The sequence below is a fragment of the Stenella coeruleoalba genome (assembly GCF_951394435.1).
Source record: "Stenella coeruleoalba genome assembly, chromosome: 20".
Lineage (NCBI taxonomy): Eukaryota > Metazoa > Chordata > Mammalia > Artiodactyla > Delphinidae > Stenella > Stenella coeruleoalba.
The window spans coordinates 17,508,165-17,523,680 of NC_137166.1; the positions used below are offsets into that span (position 1 = coordinate 17,508,165).

Genomic DNA, 15,516 nt, shown 5'->3' on the forward strand with positions numbered 1-15,516 from the left:
TTCCAATGCATTTTTGTTGCTGCTTAAGTGGTCAAATTAGAACTAAACACAGTATAAACTTTATCCATACCACGTTCCTGTCTTTACAAATGTAAGTCATTTGGAAACCAAAACCAATTCCTGAGAGACAGGGGCAGGAAATTTTGGGACCCAGCACTAACATCCCTATTTTGGGGGCACTAATTTCCCCTCATCTCCTCCTCTTGTGCTCTCCAGCCATTATGTGTACAGTATGGTGAGCAGCAGCAGTGAGCCTTCCTTGGGAATAAACAACCAAACCCCCCAGAGACATCCTAGGAGGCCCGGCTGCCCAACAGGGACTGGCTCCACTGTCTCTCCAGAGGGGTTTTCACGACCCACCAATGTCGAAACTGTTTCGAGAATTCCTGTCTACTTCTTAAAACAAAAGTGCTTTTTGATGGATTCGGTTAACATACTATATTACTTTACTGTTTAGAAAAAAACCTCTGCAAACTCACACAAGCTCTACCTGGTTGTTTATGTAGGCAGCAGAATAATAGTAAATGGACCCAAAAGTGGTTTTTATAATACAAAGTGACATGATATTAGCAGGAGATCAAAAGAAGCCCTGGGTATTGGATGGATTTCATGGATGGTTGAGACAAAGTCTGAAAATCTTTTCCTCTGGCTCTGAACAAAAACAAGTCCAGATATAAACAGGAAAAGACAACCAATATGAAATAGAAAAACATACCTTTTGCATTGGTCTTTACCCTAAAAATATCAAAAAAACACAAATTTTACTTAAGAATATCGTTCTTTAACATTTCTTCTAAGCCAGATGTTTTTCATTCAATTTTGGGGACTGCCAACGCACTTTTAATTGACCCAAGTTATCTTCTGGCTTAGTTTTAGCTTGAATGTTCCCTTTCCAGCTCCTCAATACTCCTTTGTTCTTCTTTTCTACCCCAGTGTGGGCCCATGTGATCATGCAACTTAATGATTACAGCAATTATATATCAATTCTTATTCAAGGCAACCCTTCCTTGCCTTCCTGGAGGAGCATCAAGTCACACCACCTCTGTTACACAATAACCAAAGATTTTTCTTTCAAAAAATTGTCTTACACTGGCATCTTATAATACATACAAAACATTTTCTAAAGATATAAGTTTTAGGGACTTCCCTGGCGGTCCAGTGGTTGAGGCTTCACCTTCCAATGCAGGGGGTGCAGGTTCGATCCCTGGTCGGGGAGCCAAGATCCCACATGCCTTGTGGCCAAAAAACCAAAACATAAAACAGAAGCAATATTGTAACAAATTCAATAAAGACTTTAAAAGATGGGCCACATCAAAAAAAAAAAAAAAAAAGATATGTTTAAAAAATTTACCCATATCCCTGACATATAAAAGTCAGCCAGAAAGCCCCTAAAATTTCTCCATAATGTCATAACCAAGTGTGCGATTAGCAGGTTAACATGATTTTTACAAATTGTGAATTCACTCAACTGCTAAATCACAGGATACAAGACCTGGGTTGAACTTTTTCTTAAATAGTTTGCATGGGCAGACACTGGTGTGCTGTGTAGCTTCCTGTCCTGTCAAGTGCCTGGCAAGCAGGAATAGGGGAGGATACAGAGCAGTGCCCATGGTCCCTCCTGGACCATGCTGCTTCCTGCTGCATGTGACGATGGCTCAGAGTAGACTGGTCATCCTCAAAGGATGGGAAGAAAAATCACCACAGTTGTCGGCAGAAAACTCCCAGTGGACGGCCTCCTCAGGTGCTTCCACGGGGGGAGAAAAAGCAGTCAGATACACCAGAGAAAGTCCGAACCAAGGAGAAACAGTAACATAACTCTAAATAATAACCTTCTCCTCAATGAAACAGTCATCTGAGAAAAAAAAAAAAAAACTACCAGTTTTTTATTCTCAATGGAAAAAACAACAAAACTACAAATTGAAGCCATGGAGGTAAAATACACATGAAATGGAAAACATTCTCTTGTCCCGATCTACCCCCTCTGAATGCCGCTTTACCACGGGAGTTATTTTACTGGGGCAAACAGAAGATTAAATACTGTACCTTTGATCAATTTGGAGTCTCTTCTGTAAAAAGGGGAATAAAAAATTGCCAGTTGATAAACAAAAAGAGAGCAAAATCCTTCAACAAAACTGTAAAACTCTAAACACATACTTATAAATTTATATTTTACCAATACAAGATGGTAAGGGGTTTAAAAAAAAAAAAGAAAAGAAAAAAGATGGCTAGGAACTGGTGCCAAAGTAAAGGATAAAGTTTTTGGTGCTTTTTCTAAACTCCTGTCCTAAAAGTAGTGTTTTTCAATATTTTTCAAAAGAAAGATTACTGTGAATTCACTCTATCACCCCAATTCATCTCTTCCTCTCCCTGTTTCTCTCCACTCCCCATAAACAAATGGGAAGCAGAGTTCTGCCCAGCACCATTTGGTGGCCTTAGGAGGTGGCAAGGGCTCCCTGCTACACTCAGTTTTAACAAATAAAAACAAGGAACAAGATCATTCTGCAGTTGTGTTTTAAGTCGCAGGTGTGCAACCTGACTTCATGAATTAAACCTCTTATGATAATTAAGTCATAATTTTTAAAATAATATTTACTTAGAAGAAAAAGGGAAAAAGAAAAGCTTCAAAACCAGAGTGTGATGCCCTGTTAAGTATGTCTAATGTGCATTCAAAGTATTGGGAAGCAGGCAATTTTACCAAGGGGCAATGTCACTAGAATCCGTAGACTATAAAAGAAAGTTCTGAAACATAAAGGTGCTCGTGGAAAAGAGTAAAGAGAGGAAACAAAGGCAGGGACACAATGAGCAGGTGCTTTGAGAGTAAGGCTCTGAGAAATGACTTGGACACTGGCCCCAGGGCTGAGGCGGATGTCTGGCCAACAGTCTGGGGTCCGAGGGAGAAGAATACAATTGGCAGGATTCGAGAAGAGGGCACCGCTGCAGCCTCCAAACAAGTGTCCAGTTCTCACTCCCAAGTAGATGTGCTTTCCAGACTTCAACAAGGTCTCCTCAGGAGGACTTGCTCTCCGCCATGTAGTAACGATACAGAAAACCTAAGAGAATAGCACCTACGATGGGGAAGATCCAATACGACCAGTAGCTAGACGTTTGGGGGGAGGGTAGGGGGGAGAAGCAATAAAATTGTGAACATTTCATATCAAATGTACCCTATCTTTCAACATTCACATTTTAATATTTTAAACATTTTTCACATTTTAATATTTTTATAGCTAAGAATTTTATTTGGGGAAATAAAAAAATCCAAAGATCTGGATTGAAGTTAAACAATAATTTTAAAAGGATTAAAAATGGAATGTATGGTGTAATACCAAAAATATATATACATACACACCTCAGTATATATATTTTCACAAAGACATAAAGTGGTTATTTCTGGGTTACAGGATTATGGAGAGTTTAAATTTTTCTTTATGCTTTTTCACATATTCTACAATTAACATCTTTGAGCATGAAAAAGTACCATTTTATGTATATAATTATAAATTTAGAACCAATGATACAACTGTTGAATATTATATCTGCCCCACATGTATTTTTAAAATTTAATCCTCACAACAATCCTATGAAATAGGTATTATTATTCTCATTTTATATATGAAATACAAGCTTTGCACCCAAAATCACAAAGGGAAGTTGGTCAAGCAGTCTGATTCCTATCCTGATTCCCATCCTCTTAATCCCTACTTAAGTTCAGACACTAATAAGGACACACACACATGCACACACACAACATACTGATAGTTCTAATAAAGTTAAATAAATGGTAGTTGGCTTTAAAAGTCCTGTAAAAAACTTTCCTCAGAGTTTCAGGACAGTCATTATTCTCCTTAAAATAATCCTTCCTGGGGATTCCCTTGACAGTCCAGCGGTTAAGACTCTGCGCTTTCACTGCGGTGGCCCAGGTTCAATCCCTGGTTGGAGAACTAAGATCCCGCAAGCCACACAGCTGAAAAGATCCTTCTTCTCTAACAGAGCTTATTAGCTCTGCTAGTTTTAAGGTATAATTCTTCCATGATCCAAATGACCTGGCTGCCCCTCCACTTATGACATATGCAGTCTAGGTATTAAAAGGCTTTGAAGCCCAAAAAGCCAGCTGAGGTTCAATAATAAAAATGATTCTCTTTGCCTAAACATGCCTAGCACTTTGTACATTTAAGTATGGCAGAAAGCTGTTCTGGACAAGTTTAGAACGTCAGCCAGGTAGCTTTGTTTAAAGACACAAGCAAGTTGGTCAGTATGTACAACAGCAATATGGCACAGGGAAACTTAAAAAGTAATCTCCCCAGGAGAGTAATGAATTCAGATATCTTCCAGAGCAGCCACAAGGGACAAAAGAGTTCAAAACACGGAAGATAAAGTCTTCAGTGCACAAGACTGAGAATGGTTGACCACCAATCCTCATATAATCCTTTGTAACTTTACGGCCACTGAGAACAGAACCAGAGGAAATGCACCTATACTGCACCAAAGGAGATACAGATTCAACAACTTCCTGGCCATAATACAGAACTCTCTTCATTCAGATTTATTCAGGTTATTGCACGTAGTTGTGACTCAGTTATTTTTATTGCTTTGAAGTATTCCACTATATGAATATCCCAGAATGAATTCATTCATTTTACTAATGAATAGTTATTTGGGTTGTTCCCAATATTTTAATATCTTGAATAATGTTGCTGTGAGCATTCTAGTACGTGTTCACTGGTATACTTGTACACACATTTCTCTTGAGTATGTATATATCCCTAGAAATGCAACTGCTGGGTCAGAAGTTATTATATTGTCAAATTTACTTGATAATGTCAAATTGTTTTCCACAGGGACTGTACCCATTTACGTCTCCCTAAGACCCTAAAGAGGGCCTAAGATTATTGGTAATACACTTCCTACACAACGCCTCTTATTTTTAGAATTTTTAAAAATTTTCACCAATCTGGCAGGTGTGAAATATACCCTATGATTTTAATCTGCATCTCTCTGATGACAAATGAAATTAAACCTTTTTTTCCCCATATGCTTATATTTGTGCTTCCTCTTCTGTAAGGTGTTTGTTTAAGTCTTTTTCTCATATTCTACTAAGTTATTTTTTAATTGATTTGTAAAAATTATTCATGTATTCTACATAGTAATTTTTAGTCAGTTTTAAGTGTAGTGTAAGTCTACTGCAAGTTTATGGCCTGTATTTTCAAAATTCTTTATGGAGCTTTTGGATGAGCATAAATCCTTAATATTAAGAAAGCTGAATTTACTAACAGTTTCCTTTAATTTCCACTTTTTAAAAATATTCTGTCCATCACCTCAAACAAAAAAGACATGGTACTTTTATGGGAAAAAAAGACACATTTTCTCTCTATGAAATGCTTTAAGTGGGATCTCAGAAAGATAAAACAGCTCTACATAATCTCTATAAATTTTTACAAGCCAAGGATTCTACACTTATCTCAAGCAGAGACACTTAAGGGATGACAAACGTATACCTTTCAGGGCTAATTCTACTGTGTTAGTAACATTACTGCAAGGGATAAGTAAACCTTTGAGGAAGCACACATTCCTGAACATGACTGCAATACACAATTTTTTTCTTCTGTAAAATGTAATAATACATTTTTACATTTATTATTACATTTATAATATGTAAGATAGGTGCAGAGTGGTTGTGAGGATTAAATGAGATTAAGTTTTTTGGGTTTTTTTTGAGATTAAGTTTTTAGTGGAAGTTGCATAGCTTGGCTGAGCTACAGAGACTGTGGGCCTGAATTAACAGTAGCACTTGTCCATGCATACTTACCTCTTACTACATGTGATTCTAATTTATGTCACAACAAGATTTAAAAATTACTCAAGGCAAGAACTTTTTTGAGATTACTCAGATGACTAAAACTGTAAAAATTAATTTTTCTAAAGCAAAGGAACTACTGAATTTGTAATAATTTTGACCAAAAAAGAATGAGCTGTCAAACTGTACTCTAAGTTATGTTACACATGTATATTTATGGAAGAACCTCTTTGCCACACAGTATGTTGAGCATAAGGAAATCTATTAAGGGAATACCAACCTTTTGCACGTATTATTTTTCGGAGGGTCCTGAAGAAGATGCATAGTCAAAAACAAACAAACAAACAAACAAGATTAACACAGAGTATATAAATCTTCTCGAATAGTCATGCAAACTCTGAAGCTAATAACAGAACTTCATCTTTCATGCAATTTGATGTTTACAAATCCATATGTGATGGGAGGACTAGGAATTCTTTTTCTGATAATATACAGGTATTCCCTAGTAAAGAACCACTAATGAAAGCATAGAGAAATATGACCTAAACTCTTTTTATTTGTAAAAAACAAACAAACAAACAAAAAAAGCCACTGGTACAAACTATATTGCAATGAACTAATTTGCAGTCACAATGGTAAGCCTGGTTCACTGTGGCTTGCCACTGGCTGTAGCTAAGATGACATTTTGTGAAAACACTGTTAAAAAATAAAAACTCCTGTCTTGTAACATAGAGATCAACTGGGAAATGCTCAAAAGCATGCAGATGACTGTTTTGTGGCTTAGAGAAGTGAACTGGTTTACTCTCTGAAATCGTAATAGTTACGATGAGAGACCTTAGGGCTTATTTCACAATGAAAACACCAAGAATGGAGTTAGGGGAAAGAAAATACCAAAATAAACTTAAAAACAAAAATCTGGCAGTAACAAGTAACAAGGTACTTATACATGCGACAACACTCATGAACCTTAAATGTTACGTGAACTGAAAGAAACTAAAGACCATGTATTATATAAAGTCCATTTACATGAAATGTTCAGAATAGGCAAACCGAGAGGCAGAAGAGTAGATTAGTGGTTTCCTAGGGCTGGGAGAAGAGGAGCTGGAGGGAAATGGAAAATGACTGCTAAAGGTTACGTGGTTTCTTTTTGGAGTGATGAAAATGTTCCAAAATTAATTTGTGATTATGGTTGCACAGCTCTGAATATACTAAAAACCCTTGACTTATACATCTTAAATAGGTGAACTGGATGGCATGTGAATTATACCTTAATAAAGCTGATACTAAATTTTAAAATTCACTTTATGTAAATATCAAATGAAGTTATGGATTTCATTAATTAGCTATATAGTACAAAAAAGCCTGCTAACTTACTGCCAGAGGTCAATAACCCATTAGCATAAGTTACTGCTGCCCAAAAGATCATCTTTGCCAATATGCAATAATATGCCAGGGTATGCACACATAACTACAGATTTCAGTAACCTCCAAGATTCCCAAAAACCCTACCTACATACTGGCCTAGATATTTTATTTTTTTTTTTTTTTGGCCTAGATATTTTAGAGCAGACCATGAGATAAATTTTAATTTCATATACCCAAAACATTGTCATGCAAATGAACACATGCCCCAAACCTGAAAGAAATCGCCTACAGGCAAGTAAAACTTCTAATAAAAAGTTTTAGATAAATCCTATTAATATACTACTACACTTCTTTGAGACCCCGTTGTTAACAATCTGGGACATTTCTCCTTGAATAGAATGAGTCAGGCTAGCTAAAACATGTTACGGTCAATCTTTGAGAAATACAGCAAGTGTTTTACAGATTTGGAAAACACTTTGGGATGGTAATGACGGTTGTGTGTGCATCTCACTTACAACGTTGCCTTTTTTTTTTTTTTTACAACATTGCCTTTTTAAAGCTTTTTTTAAAAAAACTAATTAATTAATTAATTTATTTTTGGCTGTGTTGGGTCTTTGTTGCTGCACGCGGGCTTTTCTCTAGTTGTGGCGAGCGGGGACTACTCTTCATTGCAGTGCAGAGGCTTCTCATTGCAGTGGCTTCTCTTGTTGTGGAGCATGGGCTATGCACACGGGCTCAGTAGTTGTGGTACGCAGGCTCTAGAGCACAGGCTCAGTAGTTGTGGCGCAGGGGCTTAGTTGCTCCATGGCATGTGGGGTCTTCCTGGACCAGGGCTCGAACCCGTGTCCCCTGCATTGGCAGGCGGGTTCTCAACCACTGTGCCACCAGGGAAGCCCAACGTTGCCTTTTTAAATATTCCACTACAGTAGCCAAGAAATAATTGAATTCTATCAAGAAAATTCCACGGTCTTTTATGCTTTCTTTATCCACACATATACCAATGATTTATGGAACAAAAAAATGTAGACTTAGTATTTAAAAAAAAAAAGCGGAGGTAATCTGAAAGGCTTACGTGAAAGCGAAACGGAGTAATATATGTATTGTGATGTTTAATCTATAACCACATTAAATCGGTTAGTTCATATAAATGGATTCTCTAGATTTCAAAGTTTTTAGCCTCTTTTACAACCAAAAGCACTGGTGTGTGCTAATTACAGTGAGCCTCAGACAACGCAGTAAGCAAGAGAGAGAAGAAAGAGAGGGGGAGAGAGAGGCCAGACGAATCAAGACCATAATATACTGAAACTGTAATAGTTCGTAATAAGCAATAAAAATTTTAAAATATACATGGTTTCCTTCCTTCCTTCCTCCCTGCCTCCCTCCCTCCCTCTCTTTCTTTTAACTAAGTACCTCAACCCCTGTTTTAAGAGCAATCTAGGAAAGAAAAGAGAAGGAAGCTTATCCTCTTTAGAATACGAAGAGCCAAATAAATGCCAAAGTGACTCCACTTTTAATCAGCTATAAATGAAAGAGTTTTTTAAGGCACTGCTCTTGTAGCCAAGTGTCTTGGCCAAGTTTGGAAAGAAGCCAAATAAGTTATTTTTAATTTAACAAAATTAAGAAGAAAAGGGTTCTATTAACACAAAACCTTCCTTCATCTTCACCCTTCCATTCTCTCCGTGTACAGCTCCCCCGTTCTCATTTCCACTCCAGAGCTCTGTGCTGCATCTAACAGATGCTTAGGTGAAATTCCTACAGTTTATGATTGACTTTAATTTACCCCTGTGGGTGTTCAGGCATATCTTGGCTGGTTATGTTCTTGCCCACATTTTAATTTACATGCAAGATTGGTCAGGAGAAGTGACTGCTCTCCATCTTTGGTATGTATAGTAGTAATTGCAATACTATATGATTTTAGTTATAAGAGAGCAGTTCAAATCCAGAATTCTACCAAAAGCCTTACCAAGTGATTAATATGCATGCTTCTTTATTCTCCAATGAGTCTGGAATCCAATTCCAAACAACCAGATTGCTTTAAGTCTACTCTGATTTTAGTCCAAAATTAACAGAAATTAACTGTTTAAATACAGTGGTTCCTAAAGTTCAAGATTCATTAAGCCTTTAATTCCGTCATAAAATAAATAAGTAAATAAATATATTTATATACATACGAATACTAAACATGGACTTTGTAGAACAAGAGGAAATATTTCATAATATTTGAGTAACCTTTTTATTAAAGCTGATTATAACTGAAATTATGTCTAATATCCTCAATCAGTTTCCTCACCTGTGAACTGAAAGGCTCAAATCAGATGAACCTGAATTCTAAAGTCATATTCAATTAACTCAACACAATTTTCCGACCCAAGGGCATTAGAGAGAAGTTAATACCATTCTCCCACATCCAAGAAGGAAGACTGAAGGAGCACAACCACACAGAGATGTTTCTATGTTTCAGCACGTACATAAAGGTGTGTTCTTCCAGATACTCTTCCGAGACAGTGTGCCGTGAGTACCAACCCTCTCTGATGTGGTTAAAAGAATGACAAAGAAATGTCATAATTGGCAAACATATGGGAAGGGATTTGGGGGTTAGTGGGGGGTGATTTCACTATGAACCCTGTTTATGAAAAAAACATGGGAGGAGAACACATGCTTAAGGAATGGTGTACTTTGTCACCAGAACATAAACGTAGGAAGCAATGTGCCAAAATTATAGTTCTGATGCATTCAAACATATAGACAGAGAGTTACGTGTATCTTCAGCCTAAACAGTTTATACTTAGACTTTCAGAGGTTTAAATAAAAGGGAAATATAAGGTATATAAGAAGCTTATGTTTTAATTCCTAAATTGAATGTTAGCCATTCCAAGAGGATTCCAAGTACTTAAAATTGGAAAAGTGGATTTTAAACCATAGGACACCTTCAGCAAATTCAATGAGTATTTGGGTGGTCTGGTAGTTTTTGCAGCTTTTTATTTAGAATAATTTGGTTTCTACGTGGCCAGAAACTTATGAAAAACAACTTGGGAACTTTGGGCTTCAAACACTACTGCAAAGGACTTTCCCCCCATAATACAATGGACTGTGTAACATTAGCTAACACTACATAAATTTTAGTTTTAGGTTCATCATACAACCTAAAAAGTCTGAGTTTTGAAAGTATATGATTTCAATATTTTCATGGCCATGTGGTGTGGATCTTGAGGACAGCCTTCGCATGACGCTCTAATGTACTAAAATTGCTTTCTAGATGAGAATACAGTTTAACAATTACTGTCTTGTAAAGCATAAATCCCTAGAGTCAGCCCAGTCATATAAGTAATATTTCCCTGTACATAAGGGCAAATTCAAAGATGAAAAACACCTGCTAAAACAAATTTCTATACGACTCTCTCAAGAACCCATTATAAGATACATAAGACATCACTGAAGAAAAAAAATTAAAACACTCAGACACTAATTTCTACTGGGACCTAAGAAGTGAAAAACTTGTTATAACATTGGAGGGCTGACTTGCAAAAGATGTTACCTTGTCCTTCTGACATCTTGCTTTGCCAAAACTACACATCATTTCTCAATAAAGCATTACAAGAAGACACTAAGCCTTCAGATTCCTCAGAAAGGGTATTTTGTCTTTCAAGAGTGATCCTGCCATTACATTCTATGCTTTATTTCAAAAGATTACGTTACAAAATACAAATGTTAGGGGAAAAAAAAACAGGCAACAATGAAACCATCATACAAAATTCTTTGGTAAATAGTAAGCACTACTCATCTAAAGGGCATCTGCATACCCATTTTAAACGTTAATAAATTAGGTTGTAGATATGATAGGAATATTTAACAATTCTTAAAAGGAAATTTTTAGTATGATGCAACCAACTAACTACATTACGTAACTATAAAGCATGCATTCTTTTTAGTTTCCCTCCCACAAAAGAGAAGGTAAACTGAATGTTATGTATGTATAATACTTTACGTACGTGTAATAGAAAACCGTATAACAAAAGTCTGTAGCATCTGGGAGAAAAAAATGTATCTGCCTTTAAATGCAAGTTATAAATTATAAAGTTGCAAGTTATAAATGCAAGTTATAAATCTAACATAGATGGAGTTTACTAAATTTCAAAAGTTAAATTTTTTAAGTTAAAAAATGAAGTTTACGAAACATGTTAAGGGACTTCCCTGGTGGCGCAGTGGTTAAGAATCCGCCTGCCAATGCAGGGGACGTGGGTTCGACCCCTGGTCCGGGAAGATCCCACATGCCACGTAGCAACTAAGCCCGTGTGCCACAACTACTGAGCCTGCGCTCTAGAGCCCATGAGCCACAACTACTGAGCCTGTGTGCCACAACTGCTGAAGCCTGCGTGCCTAGAGCCCGTGCTTCTCAACGAGAAGCCACCGCAATGAAGAGTAGCCCCTGTTTGCCACAACTACAGAAAGCCCATGTGCAGCAACGAAGACCCAACGCAACCAAAAAAACAAACAAACAAACAAACAAAACCATGTTAAGCCTTTATAGAGACAATCTTACTTCCTTAAAGAAAAGAAACAGATCAAATCCTGTTATAGCAAATGTCATCTCATCAAAGCTTTTGTCTATGGAATACTAAGTATTAAAGAGAATGAGAGAGATCTTTATAAATGGATAAGGAACAATCACTAAGATAAAATTTTTTAGAAAGAAGGGGCAGAATAGCACCTATGAGATTTTTAAAGCAAGGGATGGTTGGTCTGTCTACTGATCAATCAGTCTATCTATCCATCCATCCAACTATTTATATTTATGTATGCACAGAATCTCTTTGGAAGAGTAAACAAGAAAATGGTAGCTGGTTACCTCAGGAGAAGGGGAACTGGGAGACAGAGTTGGCGATGGCAGTCATTTTTGTTTTGTTTTTTTTGTTTGGTTTGGTTTTTTTTTTGTTTGTTTGTTTTTGTTTTTTTTTGCATTACCCGGGCCTCTCACTGTTGTGGCCTCTGCCGCTGCGGAGCACAGGCTCCGGACGCGCAGGCTCCGCGGCCATGGCTCACGGGCCCAGCCGCTCTGCAGCATGTGGGATCCTCCCGGACCGGGGCATGAACCCGTGTCCCCTGCATCGGCAGGCAGACTCTCAACCACTGCGCCACCAGGGAAGCCCGATGGCAGTCATTTTTATAGTACACTTTTTTGTACTATTTGAATTTTTAACCATGTACACCACAAACTACCCATTCAAAAAAGTTAAATGGAAAAATGGTCAGGTTATTGGGTCTATGCACTGTAATGAGATTTGACCAGTGAAGCAGTTGAACTGTCACCTAGATAATATCTGTTGAATAAATGAATGAAATGGTGCCACTTTTTTTAGTCAGGTTAGCATTTGTATGTTCCTTATCTCCTGAACTGAAGGTAGACTGAGTGATAAAAATGTTAACCAAGAAGTAAACCCATAATCCAAAGAGAGACCTCATGGACCACAAATGTGTCTAGGTTACTTTAGCACAGTAGGCAGGCAGGCAAACTGGCACAGAAAACACTGTTTCTAAGGTGAGTTTCCATAACTCAAAGCAGACCAGAAAAGTGTTAAGTATGAATGGAAGACTGATGGCTCTCAGCATGGGGACTAATCCAGCCAGGAAGAGATTTAGAGACAAAAAGGTTTTTTAATTCTAGTTAGTTATCTTTGACTGAAGCAGGTAAGAAAAACATCTGTTGCCAGATCTGTAGTTTTTAAGCTTTTAAGTTTTAGTATTGTAACAAACATTTCAGGGTCTTGAACCCCAGGCATTATCAATCTAACAAGGAAACAAGGTGACCATCAATTATTTATTTACTCATGTCATAGCAAAAGCAGTATGAAAGGTAGTTTCCAAAATACTGGGAAAGTTTCTGATTTACACTCTAGAATAGCATGTTTTGGGTGCTTTTTTTAAAAAAGTTTTTTTGAGGGGGTAGAGAGGTAGTTTCAGGCAGGGAAGAGACATGGAGCTTGGAGCTGTGGAGGGAGGAGAGAAGCAGAAAAATAAAGGAAGAATGAAAATGAAAACTCTGTCGCATAAGGCAGAAGACATTAGGCATTAAAAAAAAATCACTTCCTCACAGAGGTTCTGAAACCTTAACCAAAAGAAAGGAAAGTATTAATGAAATGAACTTCACATGTACTTCTTCATGGTGAATGTAAAAAAAAATTGAGGGCTTCCCTGGTGGTGCAGTGGTTGAGAGTCCCCCTGCCGATGCAGGGGACGCGGGTTCGTGCCCCGGTCAGGGAAGATCCCACATGCCGCAGAGCGGCTGGGCCCGTGAGCCATGGCCGCTGAGCCTGTGCGTCCGGAGCCTGTGCTCCGCAACGGGAGAGGCCACAACAGTGAGAGGTCCGCGTACCGCAAAAAAAAAAAAAAAAAAAATTGAGAAAAGAGACACCTGCAGCCTAGACACAGAAGTGCCTCTTTAAAACCCATGTAAGAAATAAATGTGGAGGATCAAGAATTTGTTCCTGGAACTAAAATCAGGCTGGACTATAGCTCTATGACAACCTATGTAGGTGGTCTTGGATCTGCCTGAAGTACAGCAGTGTGACTGGAAACACTCAATAATCAAACTCTCTATTTAATGGAGACTATCCTTTGGGTATAGCAGACATGATAAAAACAGCCTTGAAAACACTGCCTTTAAGCACTCTTTAAGCCAGGCTGGGGCCAAACTACATTTGGAGACTTCTGAATTTTTAGAGAATTTCACCAAATCTCACCAGCTAAAAGGATTTCTTTTTCTTTATTTCTTACAAAAAGTCCAAGGCTCAACAGTTTTAATTTATCTGAGACATCTCTAGTTAATTCTTTGGCCTATATATAGAAGGCAGACAGTGCTTTCCACAGAAGAGAACTAAAGTTCCCTAAGTTTTTAAATGAAAAGATGGGCATGTCATTCAGCACAGTCTGGTGCTTGGCTATCTGGGTTACGTTAAGTGCAAATTCCCACCTCCAGAGATCATGAATCAGTAGTAGTAATGGCAGCCCAGGAAATATGCGCATTTCAGAAAACATGCCAAGAGATTACAATACAGGTGGTACAAGGAATAGAATTTGAAAAACACTGCTCTCCATTCCTAAGAATGGTCTTAACTACATACTATACTACCAAGGAAGAAAAATAGCAACAAGAAGCAATTTGTAGACTTCTAGACATTATAACTCCCCCACAATTTTATTTGTCTTAAATATAATGGGTGTTCTCACAGTGCTGTGCAGAAGTGGGTTATGCCTCCTGGATACAAGGTGCATCTCTTGTACAAATGGGAACATCCCTTGAATCAAATGTTGACCTCTGAAAGCAATGGTTTCTGGACATGTTCAATATACCAAACAAGCCATGCTTAGTTCAAATTTTACCTTAATTACACAAGTGAAGATTCAAGAATGGATAGTACATGTGTTAGGAGGGGAGGACAAACAAACCAACAGTGCTCACAAAGCATTTAAGGAACTATTTCATGCCCCCTTCATAAACAATTCAACAGTTCAGAGTAGTAGAGTGCAGCAAGACGAAAGCGTTAATTTACACAAGCACTCTGGATGGCAGAGCAACAGGTGGCAGATACCATCAAGCAATCTCTTGAACTGAAAGAATTCTTGTGTATAGGCCAACTTTAACTGCTGTGTCATATGAGTTCAGTAATACCAGCTCAATGAGGAAAGGGAAGCAAGAAGCTAGGAGGAAAAAAGGAAGGAGCATTGCCTCCATGATGTTCTGGGTGACAACTAACTGCTGTCCCTTTAAATTAGAGGGTAGGGGAAGTCAAGGAAAATAGCGAGAAAAAAGTGGGGGAATAAGGGAGATGAACCATCCAGCTTGTGGGAAGCAAAAAGGCTTTCATATTTTCTTCCTGGTACATTATGCAGTACACATTAAGGTTTTCAAATATTTAATCTTTTGTTTTTGTGGTATCACTGTGTGAATGGGAAGGGTGTGTAGGCCTATTTGAGCCTACACCATAGGGGAATAGGGACAGAAAGGCCTGTTCCAGTCAATTACTCAATTGTTCCAGTCTACAACTCATTCTAAGACTTGCAAGAGTAAACCGACCTTCCAATTCTTTTTCCAACACAGAAGCAATTATTATCATCTATACTATTAAATGTAAGAATAAGAAATACTTTTCTACAACTGAACCTATAAACTAATTTCTTTCAAAGCAATATGGGGCATGGCTTTAGAGTTTCAGTTTTTTAGAAAAGCGAATAGAAGCATGAACAAAATGTTCCTACTGTTCAAGACTCAGCTATTCTTTTTTCCTGAGATGGTACTGAGTCCAAATTCCTGAAAAACAGGATTTTTGTTTGGGGGAAAAGTAAACACTTCTCTTGTTACA

The 15,516-nt window shown here is 37.7% G+C and overlaps 1 protein-coding gene across 1 annotated transcript in view; it reads right to left on the reverse strand.

Moving 5' to 3' along the window:
* Positions 1-1,525: 1,525 nt before the first annotated feature.
* CYB5B (cytochrome b5 type B) overlaps positions 1,526-15,516 on the reverse strand; it is a 30,248-nt gene continuing 16,257 nt past the window's right edge. The window contains exons 4-5 of the mRNA XM_079907077.1: positions 6,075-6,103; positions 1,526-3,097 (exon numbers count right to left, since the gene is read on the reverse strand). Coding sequence (XP_079763203.1) covers positions 3,007-3,097; positions 6,075-6,103 — 120 coding nt within the window. The 3' untranslated portion in view covers positions 1,526-3,006. The remainder of the gene's footprint in view (positions 3,098-6,074; positions 6,104-15,516) is intronic.